General features: G+C 45.4%; 2 protein-coding genes across 5 annotated transcripts in view; one reads left to right on the top strand and one right to left on the bottom strand.

Moving 5' to 3' along the window:
* The first annotated feature begins 1,516 nt into the window (after positions 1 to 1,516).
* Positions 1,517 to 9,028, top strand: TAGLN (transgelin). Of its 2 annotated transcripts, none has more exons than XM_072610998.1 (5): positions 1,517 to 1,844; positions 7,238 to 7,429; positions 7,556 to 7,733; positions 8,037 to 8,139; positions 8,499 to 9,028. In XM_072610998.1, the coding sequence occupies exons 2-5, from the start codon at positions 7,250 to 7,252 to the stop codon at positions 8,641 to 8,643; spliced, it is 606 nt and encodes a 201-aa protein (XP_072467099.1). In that variant the 5' UTR covers positions 1,517 to 1,844; positions 7,238 to 7,249; the 3' UTR covers positions 8,644 to 9,028. The 2 variants fall into 2 exon arrangements, with proteins under 2 accessions (XP_072467099.1, XP_072467098.1); XM_072610997.1 differs by lacking the exon at positions 1,517 to 1,844 and adding an exon at positions 4,329 to 4,501.
* A 315-nt stretch (positions 9,029 to 9,343) lies between these two features.
* PCSK7 (proprotein convertase subtilisin/kexin type 7) overlaps positions 9,344 to 17,169 on the bottom strand; it is a 29,533-nt gene continuing 21,707 nt past the window's right edge. For all 3 annotated transcript variants that reach the window (XM_072610995.1, XM_072610993.1, XM_072610994.1), the window contains exons 13-17: positions 12,830 to 12,986; positions 12,299 to 12,393; positions 11,684 to 11,777; positions 11,231 to 11,348; positions 9,344 to 10,981 (exon numbers count right to left, since the gene is read on the bottom strand). In XM_072610995.1, coding sequence (XP_072467096.1) covers positions 10,610 to 10,981; positions 11,231 to 11,348; positions 11,684 to 11,777; positions 12,299 to 12,393; positions 12,830 to 12,986 — 836 coding nt within the window. In that variant the 3' untranslated portion in view covers positions 9,344 to 10,609. The remainder of the gene's footprint in view (positions 10,982 to 11,230; positions 11,349 to 11,683; positions 11,778 to 12,298; positions 12,394 to 12,829; positions 12,987 to 17,169) is intronic.

The raw sequence follows: 17,169 nt of genomic DNA, 5'->3' as shown, positions 1-17,169 counted from the left end.
TGGACCTGGACCTGGGATCAGGAAAACTTGAGTTTAAATCCTGCTTCAGATAGTAAATTGTGTAACCAAGTGTTCTCATCTGTAAAAATGAGGGGGTTGGACTCAATAAGCCCTCAAGGTCCTTGCAGCTGTAAATCTTCTGATCCAAGACCTTCCAGTTTATGGGAGTGTGACATGGTTAGCCCCAGGGGAAGGAGGATCTTCACTAGTGTGATGGCATGTGAATCACCATCTCTTATCATCCCGTTATCACATGTGCAGTCCACCAGTATTAAGCACCTACTACTCTGTGCTAAGTGCTAGACATACCATGAAAGAAAGGAAAGGCTCTTGCCTTTACCTTCTACAGTAAGGAAGTTGAACTCCATCACTAGGCAGAGGGAAGGGGAAGGAACAGATAACCTCTAAGATGCCCCTCTACTTGCCCTCCCTGAATCTTCTCCCTCCCCATTCCTCTCCTTGTCCTGCCCCAGCGTGAAATCTTAGTAACCACACGGTGTCACTCTTGATGTGCTCACCAATTCAACTTGGCAGGCATAGCTGCTTCCCATTCTTTGGCATGAATTGGGCAAAGGACTCCCTGAGGGAGGAGGGGCTTGGTAGGGAAAAGAGAGCTTCTTGAAGGGGATTGCCAATGCCCAGATTATCTCTTGGGCTCCATCAATCCAGGGAGCCTGAACTCATTTCCCTTCTAGTCCCATGGCCTGGGTCCCATGAAAGGTTCGTGGAGGGAGATTAGTGACAGGGAAGAAGCCAAGGGGGGCCCGTGGTTGGATAGTGGAGTTCCATAGATAGGACAATATTCTGTCTACCAGAAACTTTAACACCTTATCCACCCTATCCCTCCCCAACTACTCCAGCGACAAGAACAACATTGGGGCTTCAGAATGGTGGTGGATCTTTCTATGGAGTGAAGTTCCTTTTATGTCCTGGATGAGGAAGTGGTTATGTGTGTATGGGATAGTTATGGGTGCAACTTCATGACTCCCTCCAAGGATGGGAGTCTCAGGAGGGGACCTCAGATGACCCCTTACCACCCTGAACAGGGTGCAGAGCAAGTACCCTAGGGGAGCAGACAGCTAGTTCAACAGCTGCGAACCTTCTAAATTCCATGGCCTCAGCCTTTGTTTTCTTGTAAAGGGGATGTCTCCACAAACAATCCCATAGGAGAATGGGGCCTGATACCTGTGCCTGGGACTTTGCCTGCTCCCCTCAGCCCAAGTGTATTCTAAGACACTTTCATAACAGAAGTGGACAAGTCCAGGGGCAAGGGATAGTCTGGAGGTTTGCTGACCACCGTCCAAGGGCCTAGGAATAGTTAACCCACTTAACTCCTAATGGCTCTGCTCTCCCTCAGATCCTCCTCAGCTCCCCCCCCCCCCCATGCCAAGGGGACAGCAGTAAAAGTCGACAGAATGGGGGGAGGTAGCCCCTTCTCCCAGGGAGAGGGGGAGGCCTGTAGAGTCCTGTCTATAAAAGGCTTTTCCCGGCTCTCTGTCATCACTGTGGGCCCCGCCCCTTCCCAGCTCCATCTCTCAAGCATGCAGGGAATGTCTCAGGCAGCCCCCGGCAGATTGCTCCGTCTTGGTGTCTTTCCCCAAATATGGAGCCTGTGTGGAGAGTCACTGGGGGTGTGGGGAAAGGGTTGGTTTTCTCCCATCAGGGAGAGAGCCGAGGGGCGGGTTGTCTGGGGGTGGAGGTTGGAGCGGGGGAAGGGAGAGGATTGACATCATTGGGCCACCACCAACCTTTTAAACCCCCCAGCCCAGCCAGCGCCCTGTCCCGTCTGTTGGTGTCCCAGGCACAGAAAACATCATTGCTTCATCGAGTTCTGAGAAGTCCTAGTAAGTGTTTTTATCCTTGGGATGGAGGGAGCTGGGTCTGATCCAGAAGAGGGCATTTGGGGTAGGAGGGGACACAGAGTGACAAGGAAGATAGATGAAGCTTGACCTAGGCAGCAGATGACTGTCATCAAGTTTTCCTCAAGGTAATTTCCTGTCCCTCTGCTCTGGGGAAGGACAACACACCTCACTTAGACTAGATAGAAATGTTTCATTAAAAAAAATGTTCAGGGAAGGAAATACTCCTCTCTTGATACATACTGGCATAATGGATGGAGTGGGGGAGCATGAAGGCACCTTGTAACCCCCACACCCCCCTAGTTCTAGTAGACCATTGAGCTGGTCTCATGGGAGTCTGGCAGCCTCGAGCTGAAGTTTCAGGGATAAGTTAGCTAATTAAGGTGAACCTGGGAAACTGGGGCAAAGGTGAAGGTCCATTTCCTGCCACAGTTACAGATTGATGTGGAAGAGAGTGTGACTGTGACTGATGCTATTTCTGATGGGTGTCATGGCAGGGGAAAGAGCAAGAGAATGAATGGATGTGTGATTTCATGAGAAAGTGGGAGCAGGTGTCTGTGAGTAGGTGTCTGTGTGAATCCATGTGTGTAGAGAAGTTAGGGTAGAGGCAGTGGGAACAGAATAAGTGAGGCTGTATGGGCGGCCAAATTTCCTAGCATTTCTGGATGTGAGCAGTGTTGACCAGGGGCAAGTTCTGGGTGGGAGGCGTCCATCTGTTGGGAGCTGCAGAGACTGCCAGCCAGTTCTACGTTGGCTTGTGGCCTGGGGACCCCACCCGCCCCACTTGGATAGCTGCTTGCCAAAGCAGGAAAGAAATCAAAACTTCATATACACCCTGTCTTCAGGAGACTGGGCAGCTAGGTGGCACAGTGGATGGAGTGCCAGGCCTGAAGTCAGGAAGACTCACCTTCCTAAGTTCAAATCTGGCATCAGACAGTTACCAGGTGTGTGACTCTGAGCAAGTCACTTAATCTTGTCATCTGTAAAAATGAACTGGAGAAGGAAATGGCAAACCACTCCACTATCTTTGCCAAGAAAAGCCCAAATGGGGTTACAAAGAGTCAGACAGGACTGAAACGATTGAACAATTTCAGGAGGCTACAGCTACTGAGGCAGAGGTGGGGTGGGGTTTAGATGGGTTGGGGTGGGATTTGCCTGGAAGGGGCTGGACTGGGCTGGGGCGGAGCTGGGCTGGGACAAGGGCACTTCCCAAAGTCTTATTGCTTTCTCCCTCTGGTGGTAACTATGGAAAAGGCATCAGTGAGGCAAAGATTGCATTGTGTGTGGTCTGGCCCCCCTTCATACTTCTCTGGATCCAGAGGTGCTCGTCTATTCCACTGTACTCTAGACTCAGATGTGCCTATATCTTCTGCATACACGTCCTCATGTCACTAGATTGAATTCATTTATTTAATGCCCAGGCAGTACTAGAGTAAACCAGTGACTTCTTATCTCCTATGGGGCTTCAATGGATCAAGCAGAAATCCTCTTCCCCTTTAACCTCCATTTCGGTCAGTCTGGTCCCTTCTTAATTCCTTAGACTAACATAAAGGAATATCAGTTGAAAGGAATTCCTTTGGCCAAGGGTAGAACAAGCAAATAGAATCTGTACATCTCCTGCCCATTGGCTACTGGGTTCTTCTTAGGTTTGTATTTGACCTTATTTAAGTGTTTGGAAATAAGATTAGAAACAGACCTAGAGTAGTCAGATATGCAAACACAGGCTGCCAAGATTTCTCCTCATGAAGAACAGAGATTAGCGGAAGTTTTTGGCAATCTCTATCTGTAATCCCTGCAGAGAGGGAAGGAAAAAAGGAAGAAATTGGGAAAGGAGAGGTGTGTTGAACACTTCCTTCCTCTAACTCTCCCTTCCTCTTTCTCTCTTGTCCCTAGTCACCTTGCTGGTGTATAGCTCTATAGCTCTACAAATGTGTACATTTCCAGGCTTGTCCACCAGGTGCTAGGCTGCTCTCCTAGGTTCCCCTAAATAAACAGTAAACTCCTAAATGGTAGGGGTTATACCTTCTTCTATATTTCTTCTCCCTTAGTGACTGGTACACACTTACACAAGGTATGATCTAATCAGTGTGTACTAAATGGTGGTGGTGGGGGTGCTTTGAAGGGAGAGAGAAGGCTGTATAATATAGGAGGAAAGGTATGCTTTAGTTTGGATATGGGAAAAGTCATAATGGAGTGGGAGGGGGCAAAAGGTGGAAAAGTCCAAGGATCTATGAACTCCCCTTATTCCAACTGAATGGAGATTGATGAAGTTACTTGACCTCCCTAGGTTGGGGTGCTAGACTTTCAACTAAGTACCAGTTACTATATGCAGGTATATATATATATTTCCCCCAAGAAATTAATGGGGGGAAAAGGAGTTGGATCTGAAAGGCAGCTTTCAATTCTGTAGCACTGATTTCTAGCTTTTGACTTTAGCTCTATCTTACCTCTTGATTTCTGTTTCTCTAGGAATTGGGTGGGGTGGTAGGGGCTGGTGCTAGAAAAAAGAAGAGGTATTGCTACACTGCTTGGTTCCAGTGGGAGATGAAGAGGTGGGCAGATCTGTCTGCTTTTCAGATTCACTGATATTGATGGGGGATTCTAGGTGCTGGTGTTGGTGGAATATCTTTATAGAAGTAAAGGTGAGTATTCCCTCAGCCTCCCTAGAATCACTTCATTTTAAAGCTAAAAGTACCTTAGGCCACTTTTCTGTTTTACAGAAGAGGAAACTGAGGCCCAGAGAAAAGTGGTTTGCCAATGTCAAACAGCCAGTAAGTGGAAAAGGCCAGAGCACAAGTAAAGAGATTTGGGGATCTTGTACTGTGGGCTATTACGTTAGAGTGCTGGGCTGGAAATCAAATCTGACCTCAGACACTTACTAGCTGTGTGACCCTGGACAAGTCACTTAACCCTATTTGCCTTGGTTTCTTCATCAATAAAATTAGGTGGAGAAATAGCAAACCATTCCTGTCTCTTTGCCAAGAAAACCCTAAATGGAGTCACAGAATCAGATATAACTAGAACAATTGAATATCAACACCAACTGTAGTACTTCTGAGCTGTGTGACTAGTGAAGTCACTCATGGTATCGGTTTTATCAGTAAAATGAAACTCCTATGATCTTATAACTAAAATTCAAGTCTTCTGATTATCAATCTAAAGTCCTCCTCATTTCATCATTTTGTCTCCTGTTTGGCGGCATTGATAAGGCAGCTGGAAACCAGAGTTTGAAGCTGGACTGAGAGGAAGGAGACCTCCTTGTATGCAACCACACTACACTTCCAACGTTTTGTTGATCCCTTTCCCTGTCCAATGTGGGGAGGGGTTGGGCACTTAAAGATAGCCTGATGGCTGAACCTCGAAACTAAATTAGCACTTCTTAGACAAGGTGGGGTTCTGGATCCCATCAGGGGAGGAAGTATCAGACTGGCAGAAAGACAATGTCTATATGTGTGCATACAACTATTATCTCTTCCCTTTATTCCACCACTTTTCATTCATCATTCATCCTCATCACCAAGCTGAGTCAGGCTTGACTTCCTAGGACCACATTTTTATAGCTAGAAGGGATCTTAGAGATCTTCTAATGTAGTATCTTCATTTTACAGATGAGAAAACTAGAGCCTAGAGAAGTGATATAAATGAAGTAGGCAAACATGGGTAGTAAGTGGGAGAAGATTCAAACCCAAACTCCCAATCTAACACTCTACTTCCATCAGTCCCTTTGGACAGACACCTGAGCACATGGCCATACCTGTTGTAGCCCTGAGTTCTACTTTCATTTAGTCAGCTCCCAGCCTGTTCAGGTTCATTCCTTGCCTTGTTCTCTCCACCCAACCATGTCAACATCTCTACCTCTCCATGGTCAGGTCTGGCCCTGAGCTGAAGGCCCTTTTCCATTTCTGGTGCTATCCTGAATTTCCCAGGGATAGTTTGCAGGACAGTAGTCGGAATTAGGTTCCTATGCTGGGGGCAGATTGTCCTTGGCTCTCTCATAGTCCCTAGAAGGGCTCTGGTTTCTAGGCTGCTGTGGCTATAGCATTGAGGACCCTGAGGAGTGAGGTGAGGAATTGAGAAGGGAGTCCATGGGCAGGATCAGCTTCCCCTACAAGCTGGAAACTCCCCCCACCAATCCCGTTAGAAAGATGTCATATTCCAGGAGCCTGGCTGCCTTAATTTCCTAAAGAAGCTTCCAATATGAGTGTGGCAGTGACAGCCTCAGCTGGTTTATCTTGGGGGGAGGGTAGGAAGAAGGTCTCAGGGGAGGTCTGGAGTCCTGGTTCGAACTTTTGAGCCATGGGTAAATTTCAAAACAGAACTGCAGTTTGGAACACCTCAGTAGAAGTTGGTCAGATGAGACAGAAGATTCCAGAAGTATCTGCTAGTTTAGTTTGTCCCTAGGCAATATGATCATTTGTTTCTCATGACCTTTGGTTCCAAGGTTTCCTTACTTCCCAGGGACACTTTCTCAGGTGTCTACCTGGAATGATTACATCTCAAGGTTCATGTTACCTCCTGCCTTGGGCTGAGGATGACTAGGAATCTGAGGTTCCCACATTCTTGCCCTGGCCATCCCTGGCTTCCTGTTGAGGCTCCCTAGGACCAGGGGCGAGGCCTGCTCCAGATAGGAAGAGCTATGAAAATGATGGTCAGTGGTAAGAGAACCCGTTGAGACCTGGTAGAGATGGAGGCAGTGCTAGATTAGATAATAAGCAGAGTAAAGATTATATATATATACCTAGAAGCCCACAAGATTAGTAGAAGTCAAACTAGCCTAGGTTGCTCTCCTCCTACCTTGAAAAAAAAAATTCCCTTTTATAGCCTTAGAGCTCTGGGATTAAAATGTGGGAAACAGAACTTTCTCAGTTGTTGAGCTGGGACTCACTTGGGGCAGGGCTGGGGGGAAGATATCCCTCAGCAATACTCAGAAAATCCAGTGCTAGAAGAGTAGTGAACACTGTATCACAGAGGAAGGAGTGCTTGCTACATTTGGGGTCAGAGGATCTGAGTTTGTATCCTATCCCTGACTCCTTCTGTGACTTGCATGAGGCAAATCCATACTCCTTATTGGGCCTCAGTTTTCTCATCTGTAAAATAAAGGGGTTAAAATAATTTCTAATTCTAATAATAAAATGTCTTTCAGCTCAAAAATCTATAACCTCCACAATTTCTTGTCCCTTAAGAGAACCTTCAGTTAATTTTCTGGGAAGCTGAGAGGATTGCTCATCTTGACCCTACCCACTAGATGGAAGGGTTGGGAAAGTACCAAGGGGTCTTAATATGCTGCTGACTGGGGAACCTTACCCAGGACCAGGTGAGTCATTAAAGCAGGGAGCAGAGATATCCACTCATCTTTCATCTCCCATTTTTGGTCCTAGCTCTCACCCAGCATGGCAAACAAGGGCCCCTCCTATGGCATGAGCCGGGAAGTGCAGTCTAAAATCGAGAAGAAATATGATGATGAGCTAGAGGAACGGTTGGTGGAGTGGATTATTGTGCAGTGTGGGTCTGATGTGGGCCGTCCTGATCGAGGGCGACTGGGCTTCCAAGTCTGGCTGAAGAATGGTGTGGTAAGTGTCACCCCCTAACCAGGGTGGACCAGAAAGCTTTGGGGCATCTAGAATTTGGGGGTGTAGATGCTGGGGCTTGGCATCAGGGCTGAATTTGGGTGCTGAACAGTGTCCTATTCTGGGCAGATCCTGAGCAAGCTGGTGAATAGCCTGCACCCTGATGGTTCCAAGCCAGTGAAGGTACCTGAGAATCCACCCACCATGGTCTTCAAGCAGATGGAACAGGTGGCTCAGTTCCTGAAGGCAGCTGAGGATTATGGGGTCACCAAGACTGACATGTTCCAGACTGTTGACCTCTTTGAAGGTATGGAGAGGAGAGGGCTTGGTGGTATAGGTAGAGAGCTAGAAGGCTGGGGCCATGGGATGGAGAAAGGAAAGGAAAATGACAAAATAGATGGAAATACTGCAATCCTGAAGAAAGGAAAATGAAAGGTCTTTCAAATACTATAGCACCAAAGACAGGAAAGTTAGGCAAAATCAAGGAGAGCTGTCTGTAGGACCTCATCATATCTTAGGCTGTGGGAGAATATTGACTCACCCTTGTCCTCTCTTTGGTTATTTGCATTAAGGTCTTGACACATTGGCCCTTTCTTCTTCCCTCCCTCAGGTAAAGACCTGGCAGCTGTGCAAAGGACTCTGATGGCACTAGGAAGCCTGGCAGTGACCAAGAATGATGGCCATTATCGTGGAGACCCCAACTGGTTCATGAAGTATGTGATTTCTGGGGTTTTCTCAGATAACTCTGCACTATAGAGACTATGGTGGATGGGAGTGGGACATATTAACCAGTTGGAGAGGGAGCAGCTGAAGGGATTTAAAGCAGAGAACCAAGGGACTGAGTATGAGACTAAAGTGGAGGAAGAATAGAAATTGATCCCCTCCTACCCCACAGCCATGCCCAACCACCCCCTTTATTGGTTTCTGGGCTACTCTGTCTAAGGGTAGAGAGAAGAGCAAGGAGAGAAGCGAAGGAAATGGGAGGAAAGACAGTAATGGAAGTTGATGAACAGAAGAATGAAAGGAAGGTGAGGAAGACGTATATCCTTTAACCCTATTCTTCTGTCCCTAGGAAAGCCCAGGAGCACAAGAGGGAATTCACAGATAGCCAGCTCCAGGAAGGCAAGCACGTCATCGGCCTGCAGATGGGCAGCAATAGGGGAGCCTCCCAGGCTGGCATGACGGGCTATGGGCGGCCCCGGCAGATCATCAGTTAGAGGGCCAGGGGCCTGGCCCCTTCCTTGCCCCCTTCCCTGATTCCTCGGTTGCAGCAATCCTGGCTCGCCTGCCTTGCCCCACGTCCTGTGCAGTTCCAGCCTTGGCCAAGCTTCTGAGCCCCCTTTCCCTCTTAAGGGCATCTCTCTCTCCACTCCAAAGCATCTTTTCCTTGTCCAACCCAAATCCTCTTCCCAATCTCCACAACCACCTTCTACCATTTCCCAAGTCTTGAGGGGGAAACTGGGTTGGGGACAAGTCACCGTCCTCTTTGACGGCAACAGTCCACTGAGGAAACTTCAAGTCTGCCCTCCCCCACCCTCATTCTGTACATTGGTATTTTGGAAGTTAAAACTTAGAGGAAAAAATATTGTCAATTTTCTCTCACTCCTGGCTAGCAGCCTTGATTTGTTATAAGCTTTTACTTGGGTAGGGGGGACAAAGGGACTGGGCCTACTATGTCCCTCTTTAGTATTGCCCCTGACATGCTAAGACCCCATCCTGTCAGCTCTAGGGTGAATTAGAGACAAGATTCTGTTGGAAGGACTGGGCAGGGTAGAGGATGACGTGGTGCTGTGAGTTTGCTTTTGGCTGAAGGATGGAAGAAGGGGAGAATCAACACACAGACACTGTGTCTGCAATTTAACTAAGGGAATAAGTGGATGGTGAGGAGTTAAGGAGGACATAGAGTAACTCAGCGTCTAAGATTGGCTAGGTAGGCTTTTATTTTGGAAAAGCTGTGCAGAAAAACCCCAACAAAATGTTGCTGTGAGAAGAGAAAAATAAATTTAAACCCTTAAAAAAATACTTCAAACCAACAAACCAAGTCGGAATGGGGAGGCAGCCAAGGCTGGGGAGGAACGGAAAACCTGAGAGGTGTGCCGCTGTCCCCTAGGAACCCAGCCCCTGGGCACTTCACAGAGGGCAACAGTGGACTGCAGGGCCGAAGAGAAACACCCTCTCTTAATGCCCTCGGCTGTTCTCCAACAGTACGCACTCCACTAAGGCCTACTTGTTCCCCCTGCCCACTGCCTCCCTGGCTCATCCCCATCTCTGCCTGGAGCTCAGTACTACTTCTCTAGGAGGGATGGGTAGACCAGATGGCTTCTCTTTGGGATCCTTGGGGAGGGTAACAAAGGCAGCTTACTCAAGGCAGAAGCTAGTTTCCCAGGCTCCAAAGACTTGGGCCCGGGTCAAGCCTCCCCTGTTGATGCCTTAAAGTACAAATTTCTGGAAGAAAGATGGGAGAAGTGGCAGTTTGAATAGCAATTTCGGGGTATGAGTCTTCCCCTGCTTCTGGCTCTTTTTAAAAAAAAATGTGTGGGGGAAGGACATCACCTAAGGGAAGGTCCTAGTCATTCCTAGCATGCACTTCTGCACCTTCTACACACTCCCCCTAATATCTCTCCTTCGGTGTGCCCTCGTTTCTTTTGAAATTCCCCTTTAGTGGTGGCAGGTACCTTATGTACCCACCTAGGCACAATAAGGACTCTCACTTTCCATCTCCCCAGCCTATTTAAAAGAGACAGAGGCAAAGGGCCTGCTTGGCCTGTGGCTAGTCTTCTGTATTTTCTGGCCACAAACTGATCTTCCAAAGACTTCATTCTGCCAAGAAGGGGATTCCAAGGTGGGAGTGGTGCATTGTGTCCTGTATTCCCATCTGGGCTTGTGGCACCACTCTTCTGGGCTATGTACCTTGGAGGGCCCCCCTGCTTATGGAAGGGAGGCCCACAGTCTCAGAATAAGTACCTGAGCTGGGTGGAGTTGGGGAGGACAGACCAGTACTGGCCCCCCGCAGTACCCCAGAAGCAGAGAGTAGGTGTGACTTGGCTCTAGGTCTCCTAGTTCAGCCTGGGAACCTCTAAAGAAGGTGAAGGTGGCTCCTCTGTGCATCTCTTTCCCACCCCTCCCTAGCAGAAAGTAGGGCTCTCAGTGCAAAATCTGTCCTGGGTCGGCCATGCCCTCGGATCAGCATGCCTGTTGTTCCTGCTCCCTGTGAAGAAGGTCAGGTTGGAGGTTCTGATGGAGGAATTCTGGGGGTCTCTCACTGTCCTGGATCAGGCCCCAGTTGCTCTGATCCAACAAATCAGGAGCTTGAAGGCCAGAAGTGGGAGGGTAATCCTCAATCTCTGTGTCAGCCTCGCCGGTGTCCTTGCTGTTGTACAGAGGCACTGATTCCAGTTCTGTCCCCTCCTCTATGACCTTTCGCCTCCCTTGGAGCCACCAGCAGTGGCCTCTTCCACAGGTTAGGTCAAAGGTTACATCTCTCTGGCTCAAATACACTTCTAGCAGGTAGTAGATAGTCCAGAAGACAGCAAAGCAACCCAGCAGCATCAGGGTCTGGAGGATCCAAACATCAGTGTAAGGGGCTATTTCCCTAAAGCCCAAACCCTTCTGGACAAAAACGAGGTGACTTCTGAACTCCAGTACTGGAGGGGCTTGGTGGAACAGGGACTCTAACCAGAACTGCTTTTAGGACCCTCAAATTTCCAACTTCCCCATCCCCTAAACTACTTTGAATCTAACTGGGAACCAATCTGCCCTGAACCATTTCTGCTGATAATTAGCGATCTGGCTGAGCCCTGGTACCTTTAGGGTGTTGGGGGTCATGGTATAGCCTTCTTCCTCAGGGATTTCTAGCCCAGGAGGGCAGGGCAGAGAGAAACCATCATGTAGATACTTCCCACTCATGGCATCCTCTAGTTGCCTATGGGGGGAGAGAAGATAAGAAGATTCAGTTGAAAATGATACTCTGAGACCTTTCAACCCCAACCATTCCACTTGTCTTATAGCTGAGGAGAATGATGGTCTACAGCTAGTGAGAGAAGGAACAAGCCTCAAGTCTGACAGCTGCTCTAACCAGCCGATCCCCCTCCCATTTGCTAGCTCACACATTTCTGGAGGTTGGGCCCTCTTGGCTAGCCTGTTCTGTCTGTCAGGCACTCAGTCAGTCAATAAGCAACAGGGATACAAAGAAAGGTGACGTTCAGTGGTTTCTCCCTTGTTAGCAGCCTCTTCCCTGCTCCAGAAGACCAGTCCTACCTTTGCCTCTCTCTGATGTCGGCCAGACTCCACACGGAGCCATACAGTGTCAGCTGCCACTGCTGAAGGACCCCAGCCTGGAGCAACTCATCTCCTAAGGGAGAAAGAGTAGGGATAGGAGCCTGTGAGTCACTACTGCTCTGTTGTCCAGGCCAAAAGAAATGAACTCTGCCCTTTCAGACTTCTGGAGACAACAGTACAGTTCAGAGGCATCAGAAAACCAAGCTTCACTATATGACCTTGAGTTAGTTACTTCACAACTATGAGACTTCATTTTCCAGTTAAATGGGAATAATAAATCTGTCCTCTATCAGCCTGCTAGAGATGGTGTAAAGATGAATAAGCATGAAAATCCCTGAAAAATGCTCTCACCAAGGAACAGGTATGCCATTAAGGGAAATGGCTCACTTCCTCCTCTGAGGTTTGAGGAGGTGCAAAGTGGACCTAAGCTAGGCCCTGAATAAGTATCCCCCATATTTTCTACTTCTGCCTGTTGGAGATTCCATGGTTTCTCAAAGAGGAATGAGATGTTCTTCAGGGAGTTTTAAGATAGCAAGAGACTAGTTCCATACAGTGCCAGGCATGGCTCCAGAAGAGGAGGAAAAGGAGGCTTACCCACATCCCTGATGACAAGTTTATACGTGCCCTGAGCACGTTCTCCCCAGCACCGAACCGTGGAGAAGGTCCAATCATTGAAGCCACTGGGATCTCTGAAGAAAAGCAGGAGGGAGAGCAGGGAGGGTAGGATACAGGGCATAGACCTTTCCATCCCAGAAGTTTTATGTTCCTGTTGCATATGGCATGGAATGGTAACACTACTGGCTGCAGGAGAGGGCAATTTTGAGGGGTTCTAAGAGGGTGGCATAAAAGTATTCCCAAGTGTGGTATACTTAGGGCTAGCTTGGGTTTTCCTTCCCCTGTATAAAGAGATCTATGAGCTGATGGTTTCCAGATGGCATGAGCCAGATGTGTCTGTCTCTTGAGGAAACTGCCAAGTTCTTTCATGTCAAGCAGTACTCATAACCTCTTCTTGGAGGTTTTTTTTTCCTCCCAGAAACATTATTTCTTGTGCTGTAAAAAGAAAGCAGAGGGTAAAGGGGAAATGAGGAAGCAATAGGACTGAGCTAGATCTGGGAATATACGTACTTGTCCATGGTTCGTGGGGCACCAATAAGGGACATCATGCCACTGGGGCAAAAGAGCTTCAGCTCTAAGCTGCCTCGACGGGGGTGGGTGATGGAGACAGTCACTGCCACATGCTCCAGGGTCATCAGCCCTGACATCTCCAGATCACTTCTGCTGACTGTGGGAAGCCCAACCAACAAAATCCATAATAAACACAATATCCAATTTCCACCTTCTGTCCAATAAAGTGCCCCAACACTCCCAAACTACTTCCCTTCTTAAAGTCACACAAATCCCGAGTCTCACTCAACGTTCATGCATCTAACACATTTATTGAGCACCTGTGTACAGAATATTATACTAACAAATGGAAGACACAAGTTGTTGCCCTGCCACAATGGACAGTCTGATTAGAAAAACAACACACATGCTATAAATACTAAACTGAAGCAAAATGATATACACAGAAAATAAATAAGAGTGGACAGAGAATAATAAAACCCCTCAATTTATGGTACTTTCAGGTTTAAAGAGAATTTCCAGAATAACCACCTTGTGATGTAAGTAGTATAAGTATCATCAAGCCCATTTTATAGATGAAGAAACTGAAACTCAGAAAGTGGAAAGTATATTTTGAAATAAGGATTTGAAAGGGGAGAGGGATCATATGCTCATAGGATTTTAAGTTAGAAGAGACCGTAATTAGGGGGGGATTCTTAGTCTGAGGTCCACAAACTACCCAAAGGGTCCATGAACTTGGATGTGAAAAAATTAACATCTTTATTTCAATATAATGAGTTTCATTTTATGCATTTAAAAACACTATTTTGAGGAGCTGGCCAATAGGCTTCATTCACCAGGCTAACAAAAAAGGTTGAGAATCCCCGGACTAGTTCAACTCTGTCAATTCTACAAAAACAAACAAAGAAACAAACAAAAACCAAACAAACCCAAAAACTTGTCCAGGAAGGTAAAATAGTTTGTTTAAGGTCACCCAGTATATAAGTAACACATTGAAAATTTCTTTTTTCCTTTAAAAAATGTATTTGCTATTTTATTTTTCCCAGTTACATGTAAAAATATTTTAAACATTCATTTTTAAAACTTTTGAGTACCCAATTGTCTCCCCTCCTCCCCCCCATGCCTCCTCACTGAGAAGGCAAGCAATCCCATATAGGCTATACATGTGCAGCCATGAAGTAAAATACTTCCACACTAGCCATGTGATAAAAGAAAACACAGACCAAAAAACAAACCAAAACCAGAACCCCAAACCCTCAAGAATAATAAAGTAAAAAAAAAAAAAAAGCATGTCTCAATCTGTATCCAAACATCACTAGTTCCTTTCCTGGGGATGGACAGCACTCACTATCAGAAATGCTTGAGTTGTCTTGGACCACTGCAATGCCAAAAGCAGCCAAGCTGAAAAGACTTGCAAGACTTTGCTGATGCAAAGAGAAGTGTACAAAGTAACAGCAATATTGTAAGACGATCAGCTGTAAATGACTTAGCAAGCTCATAGTTGATAATGATTGCTGTTAGTATATACAATGTTCTCCTAGTTCTGCTCATTTCACTTTGCATTAGTTCATGTAGGTCTTTCCAGGTCTTTCTGAGAGTATCCTGCTCATCATTTCTTATACCACAACAGTATTCCATCATAATCACATACCACAAATTGTTCAGTCATTCCCCAATTGATGGGCAGCCCCTCCATTTTCAATTCTTTGCCACCAGAAAAGAGCTGCTAAAAATATTTTTGTACATATAAGTCCTTTTGCCTTTTGTTTTTTATCTCTTTTGGGATACAGACCTAGTAGTGGTATTGCTATGTCAAAGGGTATGCATGGTTTATAGTTTGAAATTGTTCTACAGAATGGTTAAATCAGTTCACCACTTCACCAACAGTACATTAACGACTCATTTTCCCCACATCCCCTCCAACATTTGTCATTTTCCTTTTCTGTTCTATTAGCCAATCTAATAGGTATGAAGTAGTACCTCAGAACTGTTCTAATTTGCACTTCTCCAATCAATACTGAGCCAGAGCATTCTTTTATATGGCTATAGATAGTTTTGATCTCTTCATCTGAAAACTGTTCATATCTTTTGATCATCCATCAATTGAAGAATGGCTCTTACTTTTATAAACTTGACTCAGTTCTATATACACTTGAGAAATTAAGTCTCTATCAAGAGAAATCTGCTTCAAAATTTTTTTCACAGCTACTGTTGCTAACTATATTTTTCTTCATCCTATTTTCCCGTTTATTCTATTCTGTCTCTCCTTTCACCCTGTCCCTTCTCAAAGGTGTTTTGCCTCTGATTACCCCTTCACCAAAATCCTCTCCCTTCTATCACCATCACCCCATCTGAATCCCCTTACCCTCCTACTTTCCTGTAGGGTAAGATAGATTTCTATACCATTTAAGTTGTATGTTATTCCCTCTTTGAGCAAATTCTGATGATAATAAGATTTATTTACTCCCTTCTCCTCCCCATCTTTCCCTCCACTGTAAAAGCTTTTTCTTGCCTCTTTTATGTCAGATAATTTACCCCATTCTACTTCTCCCTTCCCTTTCTCACAGTACATTCCTCTCTTACCCCCTTTTTTTTAGATATCATCCCTTCATAGTCAACTCACACCTGTGCTCTCTCTCTCTATCTATACTCTTTCTAACTGCCCTAATAACGAGAAAGGTCTTATGAGTTACAAATATCATCTTCCCATGTAGGAATGCAAATAGCTTAGTTATTTCATTAAGTCCCTTATGCTTTCTCTTTTTTGTTTACTTGTTTAATTTTACTTGTTTCTTGTTTGATGCTTCTCTTGAGTCTTATATTTGAAAGGCAAATTTTCTATTCAGTTTTGGTCTTTTCATCAAGGAAGATTGAAAGCCTTCTATTTCATTGAATATCTATTTTTTCCCCTGAAGGATTATACTCAGGTTTGCTGGATAGGTAATTGTTGTTTTTAATCTTAGCTCCTTTGCCTCTGGAATATCATATTCCAAGCCTTCTGATCCTTCAATGTAGAAGCTGCTAAATCTTGTTATCCTGACTGTTGCATCATGATATTTGAGTTGTTTCTTTCTGGCTGCTTGCAATATTTTGTTCCTGAGCTGGGAGCTCTGGCGAATATTCTCGAAGTTTTCATTTTAGGATCTCTTTCAGGAGTCAATAGGTGGATTCTTTCAATTTCTATTTTACCCACTGGTTCTAGAATATTGGGGCAGTTTTCCATAATAATATCTTAAAAGATGATGTCCTGGCTCTTTTTTTGATCATGGCTTTCAGGTAGTTTAATAACTCTTAAATTCTCTCTCCTGGATCTATTTTCCATGTTAGTTGTTTTTCTGAGATATTTCACACTGTCTTCTATTTTTTCATTCTTTTGGTTTTGTTTTATTGTATCTTGATTTCTCGTAAAATCCATTTTGCTCAATTTCTCTCCATTTGCTCAAATTCCATTTGCTCAATTCTAATTTTTAAGGAATTATTTTCTTCAGTACCTCCTTTTCCATTTGGCCAATTCTACTTTTTAAGGAATTTTTTTCCTAGGGAATTTTTGTGCCTCTTTTCCCATTTGGCCAATTCTGCTTTTTAAGGCATTCTTTGCCTCTTTGGCTTTTTGTACCATTTTTACCATTTGATCTAGAATCTTTTTTTAAGGTGTTATTTTCTTTGGGAATTTTTTTGTCTCTTTTACCAAGCTGTTGACTTGTTTTTCATGATTTTTTTGCATTTCCCTCATTTGTCTTCCTAATTTTCCCTCTACTGCTCTTACTTGATTTTCAAAATCCTTTCTGAGCTCTTCAATGGCCTGAGGTTAATTCATATTTTTCTTGGAGGGTCTGGATGTAGGAGCTTTGACTTTATATTCTTCTGAGTGTGTGTGTTTTGACCTTCCTTGTAACTTTCTATGGTCAGAATTTTTTCTGTTGTTTGCTCATTTTCTCAGACTATTTCTTGAATTTTAACTCATTGTTAAAGTAGGGCTCTATTTTCAGGGTGGAGAGTTAACTGTACCAACCTTCAGGAGTTTTGTGCAGCTGTTTTCTGAGATACTTCTAGGAGCCTGTAAGTTTTCAGTTTTTCTAGTGTGGTAGGTAGGACCTAAGGAGACATGTTTACCACTCTCCCGGCCTGTGCTATGGTCTGCAAGTGACCACAAGAACTCTTTTCTGCCCTGGAACTGTGATGAGGATCCTTGCTCTATTGTAGCTGCAAGCTCTGGTGTGCTAGTGCTCCTCATTACCCTGGGACTGCCATCCAGGACTTCGACCTGAATTCGAGTATGCACAAAGTAACAGAGTCCTGCCCTGGTGCTAGCAAAGAAACCCCTGTAATATTCTGACCAA

Source organism: Notamacropus eugenii, chromosome 5 (genome assembly GCF_028372415.1).
Source record: "Notamacropus eugenii isolate mMacEug1 chromosome 5, mMacEug1.pri_v2, whole genome shotgun sequence".
NCBI lineage: Eukaryota > Metazoa > Chordata > Mammalia > Diprotodontia > Macropodidae > Notamacropus > Notamacropus eugenii.
This window is presented reverse-complemented; position numbering and strand designations above follow the sequence as displayed.

What these genes read in the sequence shown, in the direction of transcription:
- TAGLN (XM_072610997.1), top strand. Translation starts at nt 4,451, where the DNA reads ATGGGGGATTCTAGGTGCTGGTGTTGGTGGAATATCTTTATAGAAGTA. An exon ending in TCTGGCTGAAGAATGGTGTG is followed by an intron (nt 7,430 to 7,555) that starts GTAAGTGTCACC and finishes TATTCTGGGCAG; the next exon opens with ATCCTGAGCAAGCTGGTGAA. An exon ending in GACTGTTGACCTCTTTGAAG is followed by an intron (nt 7,734 to 8,036) that starts GTATGGAGAGGA and finishes TCCCTCCCTCAG; the next exon opens with GTAAAGACCTGGCAGCTGTG.